Below are 18,975 nucleotides of genomic sequence, written 5' to 3'. Positions count from 1 at the left end.
TTAGAAACGGTCACCTTCTTAATCTCCTGCACACACACACACACTCTCTCTCTCTCTCTCCCTCAGTTGGTCCAGACTCTGAGCCGTTTCAGGAAATACCAACATCCCCCTTTTTTTTTTCTTTTTTTTTTTTCTTCGAAGGGAAACTGACCGACATTCCTCTTGGCTCTATAAACAGAAGGCTGTATGATTGATACATGCGTACACACATATATACAAACTCACTCCAGTGCATGTACACACATCATGGAGAACTGGTCGTGTGCTTGGATCCATTTTGACGTTTGTCAGCGTTGGGAAATTCATAAACACAGGTTTGCAGAGACAGACAGTGGATAGCTGTGTTATGAAGAACTCCTTGTGTTGATTTTTGGGAGGTAGACGCAGTGAGCAGCCAGGTGTTTCATACACTGAAATGGAGCAGGTCATAAATCTCCCTCCACAGGGGTGTATTTAGATTCCTCTAGCAAAAGACTCCGAGCTGAGTTCATTTACCACCTAAACAGAGAAGCAGCATGCCTGGAGAGGGTGTGCTGTAGCTGATAACCTGACAAGACACACACTCTCACTCGCATGATTAAAGCTGAACGGATCAAAAATGATTTATTTATCAAACCACAATGTGTTATACCACGACAGACCTTCAGACCTGATTATCACCTAACTCTATAGTTCCTCTAATCTAAACACAACTTCTTTCGCATCAGTCAATTCGTTGTTTAGGTTTTTGGTATTTTGGTTCTCTCTCACTGTTCTCAGCGTTGTTACTCTCCACCACCGTACATTCAACACAGAGTGTTAATGAAAATATCAGCAAGTACTATTGAACAGCAAAGCATTTAGTAGCTAAAGAGGTAGATATTTCCCTCTGGAGCAAAATACAGACTCACTGAATGAGATACTGAATCACTAGAATCAGTTCAATAAAAAGATTTGTTCAAAAGAGCCATTCACAGAATCGTTCAGTGCGTAATGCATAGTCTGGGGTCGTATTTATCAAGCTTCTTAGTATCATTCCTGACAACACTGCAAAGAGTCGACTATGAGTAAAAAAAAATATTTGCTGAAACCTTAAAAGTGTAGACTTCTTTTTAATTAAAGTAAAAATGTAGCATAGCCACAGGAAAATCCTGCATAGTTTGTCTTAAATCCATGACAAGGATGATACCTGCTCATCATTAAAGAATCCCATGTGCAGTTTTACGCTAAACGTGCTGAATCGGTAATTGTACAATGTCCAGCTGTCAGCGAGCGGGGGGTGGGGTGGCTGGGCGGGTGCAGAGCAGTGCAGTCTCCGCCCACCCTCCAGAGGCGCATTGCTAATGAGCTGCTGGTGCTGTGCAGAAGGAGAGCCCTGGGAAATGGCACAGGTTTTGTGATTTTGGCTAAAAACTTCATAATCACAATTTAAAGACTACAGAGAATGAAGCCAGGACGTCCTTCCACTCCCAGAAGGTTCCCACGCGTCTCTCTCGCCTCAGTGCCATCCCCTTCTGGCAACTCCTAACCACTTAGGACACTTGATAAAGACAGCCTCTGAGTCCCTGAACTGATACACAGCCGAACGATTCATGATTCAATTCATGACTCGGCCCTGAGGCTCACATTCACTGTGTAGTACGTTCACTAAACTAGTGATTCATGGATCACGCGGCAGTTCCGCCGCCGGCCCGCACGCTGAGAGAAAGTAGTTCAGGAAGTGTTGGTTCACTCAAACAATTTGTTCTTTTGAACGAAACATTCGCAAACAACACGACACTATTGGCCAATATTATCCAATGAAACAATTCACTGAATTAACCCGGGTTTTCACCCCTTGTCCTCCTGTGACGCCTTTCAGAACCACACACCATCACCTGTTACACTAGAAACACAGCGGCTCAGGGATGAAAGAGTGAGCTGCTGCCCTGAAAGAAGTTTTAACGATACATATGACCAATCACACAGTGCCTCGCATAGTGGACATTTAGAGAAGAACCAGCACAGTGACAAGATGTGACAGTCTGCACAGCAGCTAGCCCTCACTCTCTCTCCACCTACATGTAGTAAGAGTTTGAACTTTTAATCACTGTGTGTGTGTGTCTGGATTATAAAAACTGTGGGGAGGAATTGCCCTGGTATCTGCAAACAAAATATAAAACTCAATATGTCCCCTTAAAACCTGTCCACTTTCAGCAGCACGTCATCAGGCCGTGGTGCATTGCTCAATCAAACCTGCGTGTTTTCTCACCTGTCAAGCAGCCGAGCTCCAACTCATCCCATCTAATTGGTTTAACCTAGTTTTATGTGAGAGGAACCAGACTGGGCGTGTTACATTTTTTAAAATTATTTATTTTATCATTTTTTCGCCTTTTTGTTTTTTGATTATTCATGTTTTATTTCAAGTTTCACTCTCAGTTCTGTGTCACTACACCGACACCCCCCGCCCCCCTGTAGCATCAAGAGACGGTAACTAATGAAACTTGTTCCTCTGCTGAGTGAGCCCATGAGATTTATGCAACCGCTGTGTTAAATTTCCTGAGGGTCTGACATCCTTCTGGAGAAAAGACGAAGAGAGTCAGGATGGGAAATCCCAGGATCCTGGTTCCTGCGGCATTAATCTCACCCAGCCGAGGCAGCTCCGGTTGTATTGGTGGAAACGCAGATTAACACATAAATTAAAATCCAATGTCAACACTACTTCAGCCTGAGAGGGTCCTTCTAGATGGTTTATTGTAATCGTCATGTGGTAGACGTTTCAATAGCGAGGTGTGTGTGTGATTTCTCAATCTTAGTGACGGTGTGTTTGTGTGTTATGCTGTTAAGTGGAGCTGCTGCCCTGGAAATGATACAGACTGACTGTCTGTCTTTGTTTACACTGACACACACACGCTCCAGTGACTCGGACAGATTCTATCAATTTCAACATGTTTGAAATGTAAAATGAATCACACGGCCTATGTTCAGTCCAGGCATGTAGGAATTGAGAAATTCATTCCACTGCCACTGCTCTTCTGTGAATGGTCTGATGATTAATGTGATTTGGATTTTTTTTCGTCAGTCTCTTGGGCCAATTTTCATGCAGCTGCTTCTGCACTGAAATGATATTTTCTGTATTGGTGTAATAGAATTGAGCACAGAGGTCCTCTTTGGATGAGTAAGCATTTTTCCATGAAGCAAAACTTTAAACTTTCACGTGAAATCTCACAGCTCTGGTTCCTGGACTGGTGAAACATGTAAAAGCATGCTTGTAGCTCATAGTTTCAAAAAGTCTGGATTATTTTAAACCTCTAGTGATCATTTGAGTAAACTGGCTAGTTATGTGTATGTCTGAGAGGATCAAGCAGCAGGGAATCCCAGGATTAACCCTGTCACTTCAGCCACACACACTCGTAGCTGTAGTTAGTTAAGCTCCCTGCTAATCGTGATTAGCTGTGACAGGCTGTTGCGCGACCGCTCAGCCCCTGAGACTGATGGAGCGATTATGAGGCCGTGTTTCTGTGGAATCATCCGATGGAAAAGACCAACATAGTGTTCATGTTTAGAGTTGGCGTGGCAGAAAAACTGATCTCAAAGACACTTAGAATGACATGTCCTCTCTCATTCGCCGTCAATATTTACTGGTAGTGGTGACACACATACTGTTCATGCTTCGCCGATGCATTTTAAATCCATCATGGAGGTCCCATTACCAACATGTCAGCTCAGAAAAATTGATGTTGCCATCACTAAGTGCTGTATATTGATTAATTTTAAAAAAATGCAAATCCATTATATGAAAGCAGGACACTGTACTAGTGTACCGTATACTGAATGGATCCATAGGACGTTCACAGTCTCATGTGTTTCTGTGTGGATGATGACCTGGTGTCCTTTAAAGAAATGATTCAACATTTTGGGAAATGCACAAGAAAAACAAGAAGATGGATATCACTCTCAGGTCTTGATGCCAACAGGCAGTTAGCTAAGATTAGGAAAAGGATTGTTGCGAAAGAAAGAAAGAAAGGAAGAAAGAAAGAAAGAAAAGACATATTCCTGGGAGCACCTCTTCATTTTGTTATTTTAATATAAAAATGTGTTGTTTAATCTGTTTTAAAATGTAGATATAAAGAGTCCTGGAACTATTTCTTGGCCAAACTTTAGGTTTAAAAACAAATCACTGCACTAGCCAAGAAATATCCTGGCATGTAGAATAACTCACCAAAACATCACGTCTTGTTATTTCCACATTTTTGCTGGTGTATGACCATAGCATTTTCTCACTGCATGTTGTTATTATAACCATATGAATTTTATAATTTTAATGGACTCATGCTGTTTAAGTACTATTGGCCCATTTCTCCCATAAATACTGATATTTTCCTCAAACTAAAAAAAATTATAATTAATAAGTCTGTTTCCAGAACACTAAACTTTTCTTTAAGTTGTTATGTCTAAATATGTTAAGCCAATGTAGCAAAAATATTACAGAAATATATTAGATTAGAATTTAAATTATTATTAAAAAATGTTAAAGAGGCTAAAACTCATGTCAATCTAATGTCTATATAGTACCAGCTGCCTGTCAAGAATAGCTACTGTAGCTCTTGCTCGCTTGATAGCTGTCTGTAGGTTGATGGTAGGAATCAATCAATCAATCAATATCACAGTGTTGTGGTGGACCGGCCTGAAGTTCAGCTTTCACTGGTATCAGTCCTGCTGTAGCTGACTGATGATTACATGGTGCCGCCATGAGCTGCAGTCTTCAATACAGGCTGCCAAAGCTACACAGGTTAGAAGTTTACTGACTATACATCTGTTTGTAAAGACATAAGGTGTGGCAATGTCCCAGTTTATAAAGAAATGAATTTGTAACACAGTTAAACAGTAGAGGGAGAAAGGGAAGAGGAAGAGAGGAGAAAAGACTGGAGGATAGGTCATAGGTGGGGGGCGTCTCTTGTTCCCTCTCTCCTCCTCCCTCACTCCTCCCTCCTTTTCTCTTCCTCCCTCCAGCCCACCCCTCTGCAGCATTACCAGTGGCGGTGACTGGGAGGAGAGGAGTGAGGCAGCAGCAGCCACTCAGTCATTTAGTCAATTGTTTTCCCTCCAGCTGACGACCACAGGACTCGTACTCTACTTCCTCTCAAAGCCAGGATACTTTGGAAAAAAGAAAACCCCCTTTTCCTGTTATTGAAGACCCATAAAATCTTCATTCATTTGCGGAGGACATTCCTGCTCTGCTAACTTTCGTCCTGTAATTTTGATCTTCTTGTGTGATATTCTCTAATCCAACTTGGGCTGCTGTTGTGTGTGAATACTGGAGCAGGATCAAATTGGCTTTCTGCTGCTGCAAAAATTTTGGAGAAATTTCAGTCTGGTGGTTGATGTAAGAGGAGCTGAGGAGGGGGAGGAACCTCACAGGATGGTTTGACTTGGAAGGGAGACTGATCTCCTCTTGTGTCTCACATCTTCTCTCCTGCAGAGAGAGAAGAGTCACTGGTTTTCAGGAGGGGAAAGGCAGACTGATGGTGGATTTCAGGGTTTCATATTCCACAGAGCAGAAGAAAACATAATTTACTTTTACAAAGAGCGAGGAGGATCTCATCTCTTCTACTATTTTGTTTTCACGTTCGTGCTTCAGCTCAGTGTCGACGAGCATGGCTGGGATGTATGGATGCTTCAAGGGCAGGAAGTAAGTTCCACTCCCAAACAATTTCATGAAGATTGCAAAACCTTGCCTTGACATCACACACCTGACAACACAGTGTTGCTCATCCATGTTGCTACATCAAACTGCACATTCATAACATGATCATCATCTCCAAATCTCTGTCAGAGCATGTGGGTGTAATTTGTCTCTTTGAAGTCATTTGTCATTTTCGGTCCACACCGCCTCTGACTAATATCATGTTAACAGCGACGGTCCAACATGTGGCAGCTATACAACGTGAACAGAAAGACTCCGCTATCGGAGCTCTTTTCACAACCGGCTTGTGAAAAATCGTGTTGACTCCAAAGACCCACAGTAATAACAAATCTTTCTTGGAGTGCATTGATTCTGATTTGCATGTTGGGTGTTTTCCAAGAGTCGACAGTGTCTTTTGTTGCAGCAGTCTAATCAAGCTTTTGTTTCTCTTTTGTTTACCGAGACAATTGATGGCTTGTAGTTGGCAGTAACAGTCAGCTGTATGACTCAGAGCTGATTGAGTGAAGAGACTTGTTTTAGTCTGGGAGTGATTGATTCTTGAGAAAATCTAGATTTTTTTTCTGCTTTCTCGTTTTTACGCGAGGAGGATCAAATGGATGATCAGTTCAACAATTTCCCATAAATTTCCCTGGCACAGGATCAAGTCATGTTGTTGCTCAACTGATAGACTGCCACTTGATAGCTGTGGATTTATGATACTTTCTCTTCATTTGAATTTGAGTGGATGTTTTCTGCTCCTGCTGGCGGAAGACCTCGGTGATTTTAATGCTTTGAATTATCTAAATATAGGACTGTAGGCTTGGCGGAGCAGTCGGACCCACAGAGGGTTAGGATAATGAGTGCCCTTAGTTTTTTTTGACTTCAGTAAAGTATCTTTTTTTGTACCACAGCTGAATAGATGTGGTGTTGGATGCACTGATACCCCCGTCCACTTTCTTTCTTTGTCCTTTCAGTGTCATGACATGGCAACAATACAAGCTTTTATGGCCCACTCAGCAGAGTCCACCAAGACAAACATTTTGTTTGTGTGTGTGTGTGTGTGTGTGTGTGAGAGAGAGTGACTCAGAGAAAGAAAGTGAATGAGAAGGAGAGGGGATGCATTGCGAAGCAGCTATACAGATTAAACTAAAGAGCCACAGCTGTGTTACTCTGGAATGTATTCATAACAAAACCAAGATTAACTTCTTACCACAAAGTGGGAATATGCAGGAACAGCTGATATAAAAGAGATGACCCAGACAAACTTAAGGCTGATGGTGCCTTAAAACTGAGCTCAAAGCTGTTTTTTCAACTTGGGAGGCAAAATTCAATGCTTTAAGTCCTAAAAACACTATCGCCTTGTTATATTCTCAGAAATTTTCCTCCTTTTTTTATTCCAACTTTATTTTAAAAACCGCCAAATTTAACTTAAATGTGCTCCAGTGTTTTTTTCCACAAGTGTTAACTCTGAGCTGTGAGCTCCGAGTACCAAAACGTGAATACATGAACACATGGACTCAAATGCACTCTTCAATTGGCCATGAAATACACAAAACTGCTTTTACACAGCTCAAACATGTCAAATCTGGCCATTCGGCAGGGCAGGCCTGTCACACTGTGGATCTTAAAGTTGTAAACAAAATCACACAGTCTAACGTGCAATAATAAATTTGTTTACAATGTTTCTGGGCCAGACCTTCATTAGGCAAATTATATTACAAGTGAAACAAGCTGAAAATATAAATCTAATCCAGACTTTTAATTTTCCAATTTACAGTTGCCGATTGATCAGATTAAAAGGCTAAGCCTGTTTTCGTGCCAAGTAATTTTGAGAATGCATGAGGATGGAAAGCTGGACTAGTTTAACAAACCGTGTAGTTCTACTTGATGGGAGCAGATACAGTTTATCCTTACTGGTGTTTGATTTACGTAGGATTAGCAAAACCTAAAAAGGCAGGTTTAGATTGAACCCACCTCTAGTGTGTAATTCTACTGTGCCAGCAGTGTGAGTTGAGGACAAGTGTGTGTGTGCGTGTGTGCATGCACTTTCTCAGAAGCTCTATCTTCCCTGGTGTTTCCTTGGTCCAAAAGCCATTATGTAACCACAGCAGTTTGAGTTTGTTCAGCAGGAATGGTGATGCAGCTGTAAATGAATGTAGACGGAGCAGAGTGACTGATGAGAGTGTTTGGTCAGTTTCTGTCTTGAGTCCATGTAAGGCTTGTTGCTAAGAGCACGGCCCCGTTTCACACAGGAGGGGACTGGAGATGGAGGAGAGGAGCAGAGGAAGAAGAGCTGGAAGATGAGAGGAAAGTTTCTCAATTGTGGCCAAAAGCTTTTTTTTAATAATATTGCAGTTAACAACAGTGTTTTTGTAAATGTGAAGCTGACAGGGAACTTCAGGGACTAAAAACAAGTGATGGGTCAGAGTTCTCGGTCCATAGTCATAACTAAATTCATCCATTTGGTAAAATGTGTGTCTTCTGCCCATCCTTTTTTAAAATGACAAGAATTTGAGGGATGACGAAAGTTGTTCTTGCCACAACATGTGTCCAAATGTAGGTTTGGTCCCAACACACGTTTCTTACGGTTAAGGGGTTTTCCTGAAACTACTTTACTCTAATTGTGCAACAGCAGTCATAGGATCTGTGTTGTAACCAATTACTCACTGTTGTTTTACGTCGTTCCTACTGGATTATACACTACTAGTAAGATTAATACAGTCGGACGTGCTGGACTAAGAAACTGAGCTTTTTCTTCCTACTTATCTGGGAATCTAAATTTCTTTGCAACAAGTGGTCTGGTTTTGTTTCCGGCACTATATCACTGTAGTTTCATTAAAAAACACACTCTTATAGTTCCAGTGTGGTGTTCACTTTGTTTTACATTTTTCCTTATATTAGCACACACACTGGACTTAGATCAAACCATATTTTGCCATTTTTATTTCCACAAATTGGAATCTTACTGAACCTAGATGAGATGTAAGAAATGATGCTCACATTTTGTTTCTAATCTTATTAAGCCATTTTTGAGCAACAAAGACTGCAGTGAAGACCAATACCATTGTAATAACTGAGTAGTGCATTTAGCTTCAGCTTCTTGCTGCATCATACTGTATGTTAAAGGTCGATGTTGTTCACTGGCATCTTATGAAGCCTGATAGGATTAATTTATGGCCGCCTGAATGCTAAATACAATGCTGGGAATTTCAAGGCTCACGCATTGAGGCAAAATAAGTCAGATGTTACACGTTGGACGTTTCCCATATAGCCTACAGCTAATCCAGCATGTGTGTAGCCTACTGTAGTGAGGTCATGTTACTGCAGGGTTATCAGGTTTATATACATAGTACAGAGAAATGAAGGAGTGAAAAATACCCTTTCAATGTAAATCTGCCACACCTTTGTTGTTTTTTTCATAACTTCATAATTTCTTGTCACATAACGGTTTTAGCCTGGAGCTCTGGCTAATGTGATGCATGGAAATCCAGTGGGAAACAATAACTAGCTGCAGTGACGGCGCTAACTGAGACACAGTCGTAGCTCTACAGGTAATGAGGAATGAATTGTGAGCGTCCCACAACATCATCCATCAGTACAAGATTAAACACACAACTGCTATTGCTACGTAGCATTAGCACCTGTTTACATACCAGGCTTGTCAAGAGCATTAGCCATTGTTGTGTTTACAGCACGGGAGTTTAACACACTGCTACTTCAGAAGTAGAAATAGAAATAAAAACCAAAACAAGAGGGTTGAAAACAGCTGTTAATGCTAACAGTGGCATAGCATCGCAATAGTAAAATGGCACCTTTAAATAGACAGACATAGACTTAAGTAGAATTGGAATAACAGTGGCTTTTGTCAGAGTCTGGACTGATATTTAATGAATAATTTCCTTCTTAGTCACTGTCTCCTCCTGATGAAGCATCAGACATTGAATGGTTGAATGGGTCAAGAGGAAATACCTCAGTTCCAAAGGCCATGTTCCCAGTTAGGTATGTGTGCCTCATGATAATGAGACAGGAGGTAAAAGGAATGAAGAAACAACGGGGGTGGAGGGAATAAAGAAATGTTGGTGTGGAGCTGTGTTATCTGGCCACATTCTTCATATATTTCCCATATCCTTTTATGGACCGTCAGTTCAGATTGAGCTTCTTCAAATAATGGAGACGGGTTAGACAACAACAAAAAAACATAGTAAAAGTCTAGGAGAGAATGAAGATGTTTATCCTGGGAAGATGATGTCTTTCTGTTCCACATTCATGTTTTATGAGGCAACATGTAAGGAGACATGTTACGATGTAGCAGACGTAAAACCTGCAGTGTTCACTATAGTGCATCACAAAATGAACCAGATCTAGGAAGCTGTTACAGTACATTACCATGAAAATCACTGGCAAAGTCTGAAGCTCTGATTCATCTGCTCTGTTAAAGGAACTGAACATTTTAGAAAGATCAATACCACTGTCGTGTCTCAATCAATGGCCTGATCCAGCCAAGAAATAGTTTCAGTAACTCTCTCCAGAGCACAACTTTACATTTTCATATTGTGATGTATAAATTTGTAAAACAAGATGCTCATTACTGAACTTTGTATATAATTATTTTTTAATCCCGTGGACACAGCCAGGTTAGCAGTTTCTTTTTCTTTTTTTTCCATTTGCTCTTTATTAAAAATTTGCATTTCTGCCTGATTGTGGGAAACGAAAAATCGCGATAACCTGTAACTGACAGTGTAACTAGTTCCAGTGTAAGTAGTTCCTCTTTGTCCCAGCCACAGGAACTCTTTCAGCTTGACCATCGCCCTGTTGACTTATCAGTGAGCTAAGATAATAAATAAAGATGGAGGAGGACACTCAGCAAGCAAATTCCTGCTGATATTATTTATATTTTAGCTTCTACACCCAGCAAACTGTGATAGTAGTCACCCGAAACAAGGACCACATTTTACTTTCTGCTCTTTACCACAGTCATGCTCAGTAGTGGCTCTTTAAAAGGACATAAGCAAAATGTACATAAATATGTAATGTATGTATGTTCTGGAGATAATGCAGCTGTACGACATCATACAGGAAACTATATACTGAAGTGTAGGACACTCTCAGGCCACTGACAGATCGAGTTGCACTCAAGTTAATTCAAACAAATGGTGATGGTTTGAGTTTATTCAAATTTGAGCTCTTAAAAGTGACAGTTGTTGAGTTCAAATCTGTCTTTATAACAATTTTCTGCTCAATTGTTGACTCTCCTGACACTAAGGTCAGATAACACATAGCCTCCTGTATATAAACCAAAATAACAACCATCAACTTATAGCCTATAGTTTTTCCATTTGGCTTCAGTCCTGAAATGCATCTCAGTTAGAAAAATCCAGTGACTGGGAATGAGAATCATTCAAAGTCATCAGTCTTAACCTTAAGTATAATTTTCTGTGTAATTACATACGCACATCTTATTCCAGCATGCGGTCTGAATATTGGATTGTTTGAAACATATGAGACTAGTGCTGTAAAATGGGTCGCACTCACCTCCTCACACTGCAAGTTTATACTTTTATGCTGTGTACACACTCAGAAGATGACATGCATTCTGCTCATGTCTGTATATACAAAGTGCGTGTCTACAGCTATATCTGTACACAGTGGTTCACCTCGGTCAGCCAAGTTTATCATTTCAGCTGTCTGGAAAAATGCCTCTCCTCCCTCCCTGTTCTGTCTCGATTCATCTCTGCATCTCCCTCTGTCTCTCAGTGGAAATTGAAGGCTTGTGGTTGGTCATAGATCCGCTAACATCATATTACAGAGGCCAATTCATCTGCATCTCCTCTGTTCAGCCTCTCATCTGCTCCCCGCCGTGCTGGGCCTCAAGCTCAGGGCTTTGTTTTTGTGTTTCAAATCCAATATGTCCAGAGAGCCGACGCACTGAAACACTGAACTCTTATTACAGTGATCCCAGTGTTTTTAGATGTATTACTGACTGTTGTTTTCAAAGGTTATGATCAGCCTAAATTTAAACATACATGTGAACTATCTGCAGCTTCTCTGATGGTGTGTGAATGAGCAGCTCTACTCCTGGAGCAGGAATGTACGACAGAAAACAGAATTTCATTCATAAAGAGCGGAGGCTCCAACAGCTTTCACATGACTGAGGTTTAGCTTTGCCGTTTGTGTACAACCACACAGCTGAGGAGTTTGTCCTGTTTGAGCCTGATGGAAAATCATTAGTGTAATTGAATCATGTTATCTAAAGGGAGACGCCATTACAAGAGTTCTTGAATTCAACGCCGTTGTGGCCACTGAAAATCTGCAGCTTTGGGCGCTGGATTTCATCCGTGTGTCCCTTAAGAGCCACCATACCTATAGTATCTATTTGTCCTCTGCTAAGCTCTTTGCGTCTGCTCTGCCATTGATGCATTGTAAGTCTCTTACTCTGTCGTCACTAATTGTTAGAGTAATGGAATCAGGTCCATATTAGCCCAGTTTAGTGCTGGTGGTACAAAAGGATTAGGATTGAAGTGGAGTGGATTTGTGTTGTAAAAGCTTGTCCAATATGGGACTGACCACTGAACACTGTCACTGGATTGGAGCGCTCATTTTGGATAGACGGGACGATATATTCTGTACACAGAGGAATCATGAATGGGTTCATGAACTGTGTTAGAAGCTTAATTTCTGACCCAGCGATCGGTGCCGTTGGAGGGCGTTGAGTGCCGTGGCAGTCAGACATCATGTCAGACATCTGCACGTCGGTGTTGATAAGAGCCAGTTAGTCACCACCATAAGCCTGTGGTGCAACGAGTCTGCTAACACTGCTTTCATTCAGGGATTAAGGCTGGACTAGATTGGATTTGCTCTACGTCAGGGCAGAAACCCCGCGGACAGAGTGGTGCTCATTTCTACCCATCATTCTTTGCATTTAAACTGTTTACTCCCCTGCTAATCAGTACTGTTTTTAGACACTGGTTGTTTTCACAGTTCATACCTGGACTCTGTTCAGTCCAATCAGGATGGATCTGTGTTGTCTGGATTTGGACTCTGTTCTGTCTACATCAGCTGGACCAGACTTAACTTACAGCAGATGGTGGCACTGTGGTGTCTGTGTGTGCGCGTGCTTTTGTATGTGTGTGTGTGTGTTCAATTGTTTGTAAGCCTCATTTGAGCGCTGATTTAAAGCCACGGACAAATATGGACATGTTTATCTTCTGTGTGTGTGCGTGTGTCTGTCAGTCAGGGCAGCGTGTGTATGTGTGTGTGTGTACTGTATGTGGGTGTTAATGAGGTTATTTCATCTGTCTAATAAAGGCAGACCCCCTACCGCTCTGAATACCTCTACTCGTTAATCCATTGTTGCGTAATGAAGCTGATACACACACACACGCAAATGCTCAGAGACACATTCTCTCTCTCATGCACACACACACACAAACTCGTCGGCTTCCAAATAAAGCTAATGATGTGCCTGAGAGTGTTTACATTGCATTTGGGTGCAACACTGCCGAAGGATTAGTATCTGAAACAAGACAGAGTTGATAAACAGCTGCCAGAAAACTGTCTTGGAACAATGTAAGATGGAAAATGTGCACTGTGTTAAAGTGGTCTGAAAGCAAACATGACAAAACAAGTAATTAAAGCTCTGAGATGACGGCTGTGGTTTTACATTTCATAGAATAACAAAGTTCACATCTATAAAATGATGTAACCTGCTCTTGTATGTGAGAATATAAAGTAAAGTGGGAGCTGCAAGCTTGTTAAACGTTGCAATGGGCCTGTGAAATATAGTTGACTGTTCTGAGAAATAGCTCTCCGTAGATTCATAAGGCTCCTCACACCAGGACCCACACCCTTTAATGCGTCACTTTGTGTGCAAAAAGATTAATTTCTATATGAGCACCTCTTATATAGAGAGGAGGACAGGATATTTGAAAGGCCGTGTGCAATGTAAACACCTGGATCAGGATCACCTTTTCCATATTGTGAAATAGCATCGAGCTGATTTCTGAACCAGCCTGATAATAATTCATTGTATTGTTAACTACGCATCAATAATGTGGGACGCTGGTTCTTCTGCCATGCCAAAACTGCTAAATCATTATCTACACAAACACAGAGATGGGTTACCCCATAAACTGCTATCTCATTCTTTCTTTCATCTTGCAAATTTGCTTTTAACCACTTTATTTGTCATTTCAAATATTATTATTGAACCATTTAAATGGTCTCACTGCAGTGATTTAGTCTCAGTTTAAGTTAATGTGGTTTGATTTAATAACACATAAGAAAACATGATCGAAAATAACAGTTTCATATTGTTGATGATTAACTTGTGAATTACAGAGGCTGAAATCATGACTGACGACTTCATTATTCAGAAACCTCTTTAACACTACGTTATTGAAAAATATGAAGACAATTAGGAAGCTGATTAGCTTCATTTTACTTCTTCATTTCATTCATTTTCCCCAAGTTTTTCTTCAACTCGTCTGTTTGCTCATTTACAGTAATGAGCGTGAGCGTGAGGGAATAATTTCACTTCTTTACTATCTTTGGTTGAAAACCTCAGCGCTGCTCTACACTGGAAGGCCTCTGTGTTTACTCTGACTCTGTTTCCCCCTTTGTGCGTCTCCTCTTGCTAATATTCCTCTGTTTATCTAACTGAGTCTTCTTTCCTTTCATGCTGCTCTTTCCCACAACCCCTCTCTCTGACCCCATCCCTTCAATCTGTCTTGTACTTGTCCCTGTCCTCTGTTTTCTCGCCGTCTCCTCTCTCGCTCCTCCTCGTGTCCTTTACTCATCCCTTCATTTATGACTCTTTTGTCTTCCTCTCTTTTTCTCCCCTTAAATCCACCTTCCTGCCTGTCTTTCTGTTTTTGCCTCCTCCATCTCTCCGTTCCGCTCCATTACACCTTCATCCCTCATCCTTCTCATAGATGAAGAGGAGGATGTCACCATGGGGGAGTCGGCATTGGAAGTGGGCCCAGGTCAGTCATGTTGACCTCTGACCTTGAGTTTGAGATTGTCAAGAAAAAAAACAAAAAAAACAATGATTTTGTTCAGTTTTCCGAGCCAACACAACACAATAGTCCAGTGGTGGTGGTGCTACTCGATGTTCAGACTGGTTTCACTTCACTTCATCTTTTGTCTGCGTTCATTTCATAGACAACACATCGTACAGTATGAATGTCTGTTTATCTGTGTTTGTTTATGTCCGTGTGTCTCTATCTGTTTCCTAGAAGCTGTGTGTGTGTGTGTGTGTGTGTGCGTGCGTGCGTGCGTGCGTGCGTGCGTGCGCGCGTGCGTGTGTGTGTGTGTGTGTGGTCGTCGTTGTGTTGTCCTCTGTGGCATCAAGCAGGAAATGAATTAGTGCAGCACTATCAGCTCATAACGGCTGAAAACATAACAACAGCGTCGGCGTGTGTCAGTAATGGCCATGTGAGGATGCAACAATCATCTGTTACAAACCACATGAGTTTGGTTGTTTCAGTCTCTGGGGGATGACGGTGATTTACATGGGAGTTCAGGTAACGTTAAGGGATAACGATTATGTAATAGTAACACCGACGTAAGACCCTCGGCACGTCCATGAACTGTAGAATGTTCCATCTGTTTCTATGATGCAGAATTACTGTAAACACGAGTGACGAGAAGCGCTCAGGCCGCTTCCTAATAGAGAGGCTCTAACAACAACATGGCGGTGCTGTTAGCGCTCTAAAAGGAATTGAATAATTACTCCACCATATTAAAACGCATCGTATCTTATCGTCTTGCCAACACAATCCCACCTCGGGGTCCACTAACAACTTTATCATCACATGATCGTCATAAACGGATGGAGTTTGCTCAGTTGTCATGGAGACAGGTCCATTGACAAACAAGCTCAGTGGTTATTCACATCACCTTAAGGACTCATGGTTAAGATTTACTCTAATGATCCCTGGCTCATCGGTTATGTAATGTGAATTATATTCATTTCAGTATCATTACAAGGACTTAGTCATTTTTGGCAGCTTTTGTTATTTGTTTCTGTTAAGTGTCTTTGCTCTTGAATACAGATGGAAAAAAAGATCATTTGCAGAGCGCTGGATGAGTAAAGTGATACAGAGTGCGCTCTGTATGTGAGGCTGGAGCCCCTTGTGATTATTTGTTTTATTAGCTTCTTAGTCTTTATTTTGTTATTGTGCACCAAACAAAACTAAAACATCAGTTATAACACTACATGCACTTTTCATTTTCCCCACAGGGTATTTAATGCTCTACTGGGCCCTCATAGATTTTCCATGGCCCATTAGATTTTGAAACTGTTATTTTCATGTGAAGCCAGTCTGTTATTGAATTTTGAGAAATAGTGCAAACAGCTTTTTGTTTTGCTGCCCCCCCGTCGTCCTTTTGACCTGTTCCCATCTTATGTGGGATTGCACATCTGCACAGCCTTGTAGCCCATCCCATGGATACATGTCTGGGAAGCTCAGTGGTTCGAAGCCTAATAGTTATCTGTTATAATGAAAAGTTCCTTATGAAGATTGGCCTAAGAAAACACCCTTTCCTCTCCTCTCCTCTCCTCTCCTCTCCTCTCCTCTCCTCTCCTCTCCTCTCCTCTCCTCTGCTCTTCATCTCCTCTCCTCTCCTCCCCTCCCTTCCCCCCTCCTCTCCTCTTTCTAACCCCTGTTCTCATGACCACCGTCGATTCTGTGGAAACGATTGCACCAAATTAAAGGTGGCACGGCAACAATTACTCTGAAATATCAATTTACTGAAAAGCATTTCAACAATGACTCAGCTTCCTGCCAAACTGCACAGGAAATCATGTGCATACAGTGCATAGCTAATTAGATTTGAGACTAGAATAGGGGAGGCATGTAAAACTTGATGAATTAATGGTCCCTCTGTATGAGAGAGGAGCTAACTGGTGCAGCATGCTGGGACTGAACTCTCACATGACCTCCAACTTCCTGCCTGCTGGAGAAGGTTCAATAATAGTCCTCTGAAATAAAGTGACTGATTTCTTCACATCACTTTGAAACGTTCCTGATCGGACGCCGTCGTCTTGCACAGTGCAGGTTGACAGAGTGAGCAGTGAAAATCTGCTGCACAAGGAGAGGGTCGGTCTGTGATGCAGCTTCACGTCTGTTTGAGTTTGTGTTAGAGGTTGCTGGGCATCTGCTGGTGCTGAGAGGTGAACAGCGGCGGATGGCAGAGCGGAGCAGATCCCTGGAAACATTGCTGAGATGCCTCTGTTGAGACTGTTTGGATTGTCGTGAAGGGGCTGCAGAAGGGATTTGGATGAGGCTGAAGTGCGGCATTGGAACAGAAGTTTAAATAACACTGGAGTTCATATCAACAATTTTAGACAGAGCACACATGTTCAGCTTTTAAGGAATGAAGAAATAAGTTGATGTTGATGCATTCAAGAGTTTGTCCACCAGGTTCTAAGATTATTTTGCACTGTGGTAGCTTGTTACAGGCAAAAACATACTGTAATCCCTCCAATGATCAGTCTTTTGTGATTTCTAGATTTTGCCAATGCACTTTTACTAGCCAGTCACAACGCTCCCAAATGGGACTGTAATCACATTGTAATCCAGCGAGCCTGATCACATTGCAAGTGGTCAGGCTGGCATATGAGCTATATAAGGAGATGGAGGAGGATTAAGATAAATACAGTACAGCACCAGGAGACACAAAGTGGATATTTTCAGCCCAATGGACTGGCTGATGATTCAGTATTAATGATCTGTGTTATTGTCAGAAAAACACGAGCATCGTGTCTCACTGACTGTACTGATAGATCATCATGCAAAAGTGTTTAAAGGAATAGTTTATGCTCATTGTTGGTCTCTCTGTGTCGTTTTCACAGCAGTGACAGTGCTGCCATGGCATCAGGACCTCCGGATGGGATGGCCAATCAGGAGCCTGCCGAGGGCCAGGAGGAGTGCTCAGGTGAGGCTTTTATCAAATGTCCATGCAGGTTTCATCAGGTCAGGCTAATTTCATGTAATATTATGTATTTAGAGTCGCTCCCGTCATTGACATCACATGAAAGCTCTCCAATTTACATGGTTGACCCTATTTCTTTTTTTGCTAAAGTGTGTATAATTAATGACATGGATCTATTTGTAATGCACAGACTAGTAGTGTGTGTATTTAAGTGATGGTTTACATATTTCTGCCCCATCAGATAATAATCAGATAATGTATTTCTTTTTGCCAATGTTTTATCAGCTCCTAAAAAACAAAACAATTTTATACCAAGAAATCAACAAAGCAGATGAGGTGACAAATAATTTGTTTGTGTATTTCCTTTTTAACGTATCACTGTCGGTTATTTTCCGTCCCATGTCCCTTCAGAGACTCTGCATGTGATATAAACTCAGAGTGATGTCTCAGGAACTGCAGTTTCAGCCAAGTATAAAGATAACAAACTGCATTAGCTTGAACAAGGTGGATGTGAGTACATGGAAGTCGACAATACATCAGCAACACACACACACACACATACACACAGCGCAGGAGATCAGGTCGGCCTTATCGATGTAGATCTTCTTACTGCTGCTGGCAGGAAATAAAGGAAGCTATCACCATCGTCTCCAGCTCATAGACGGACACAAACACACACTCACTGTCCATACAGATTGACAGCAGCAAATCTGATGCTGATATGATGCGGTCAAGGAAGAGGTGGTCTGGCCGGTCAGAGACACGTCTGTGTGTGGGTGAAATGAAGCCACAGTGGGAATTTTAAGTGGACTGCTGGGTGTTGGGATCGTTTCAAACAAATGTCCAAGGCCAATAGTGGGAATAATCTTTAACACCTCATCTTTAGGTCCTCCCCTAATGCTGACCTTTAAATAGAAAACTATCACGTGTAGTTTTGTTTAGTTCAGTGAGTGACTTCTATATTTGGCCTCTGTGTTGAACATCACATGTGAGTCTGCTGCTCATGTCCATCTCAGTCTGTTGGTCTTAACCCAGTGATGGTACCAGTTAGTTGAATCAGCAGTTTGAGAGGACTGGAGTCTGAGATGTTTGTTAAAGTTTGGTACCTGACAGGCTGTCAATCCTATGATGTCAATCTGACCTCTGACCCATGAAAGGAATAAAGCTAAGCTAACACTAGCTAGATGCTTCCTTCCTTATAAAGCTGGACAGTGATGGAGTGAGCAGCACTCAGTAGGTGTTGAAACAGCCGTTACTCCCGCAACACACTCAGTATACACCTGCAAGCTAAGCTAAGTAGCTCCACAGCAAAGAGGCTTACAAAGAGATAGCCATCTGACCATTAATGATTTAACGTCTAACACTGTGTTGACTTATTAAAAGAAAGGAAAAACTGA

The 18,975-nt window shown here is 41.6% G+C and overlaps 1 protein-coding gene across 4 annotated transcripts in view; it reads left to right on the top strand.

Moving 5' to 3' along the window:
- Positions 1-18,975, top strand: part of LOC146980222 (uncharacterized) — a 44,053-nt gene that overhangs the window by 5,142 nt on the left and 19,936 nt on the right. For 2 of the 4 annotated variants that reach the window (XM_085788508.1, XM_085788506.1), the window contains exons 1-2: positions 4,985-5,650; positions 17,499-17,581. In XM_085788508.1, coding sequence (XP_085644634.1) covers positions 5,616-5,650; positions 17,499-17,581 — 118 coding nt within the window. In that variant the 5' untranslated portion in view covers positions 4,985-5,615. Of the gene's footprint in view, positions 1-4,984; positions 5,651-17,498; positions 17,582-18,975 lie in introns of those variants that run through there. The other 2 variants (XM_085788505.1, XM_085788504.1) reach the window with 1 other exon arrangement.

Source organism: Trachurus japonicus, chromosome 10 (genome assembly GCF_045865225.1).
Source record: "Trachurus japonicus isolate A0001 chromosome 10, Traja_1.0".
NCBI lineage: Eukaryota > Metazoa > Chordata > Actinopteri > Carangiformes > Carangidae > Trachurus > Trachurus japonicus.
The sequence above is the reverse complement of the archived record's forward strand: the minus strand, read 5'-3'. Positions and strand labels throughout refer to the sequence as shown.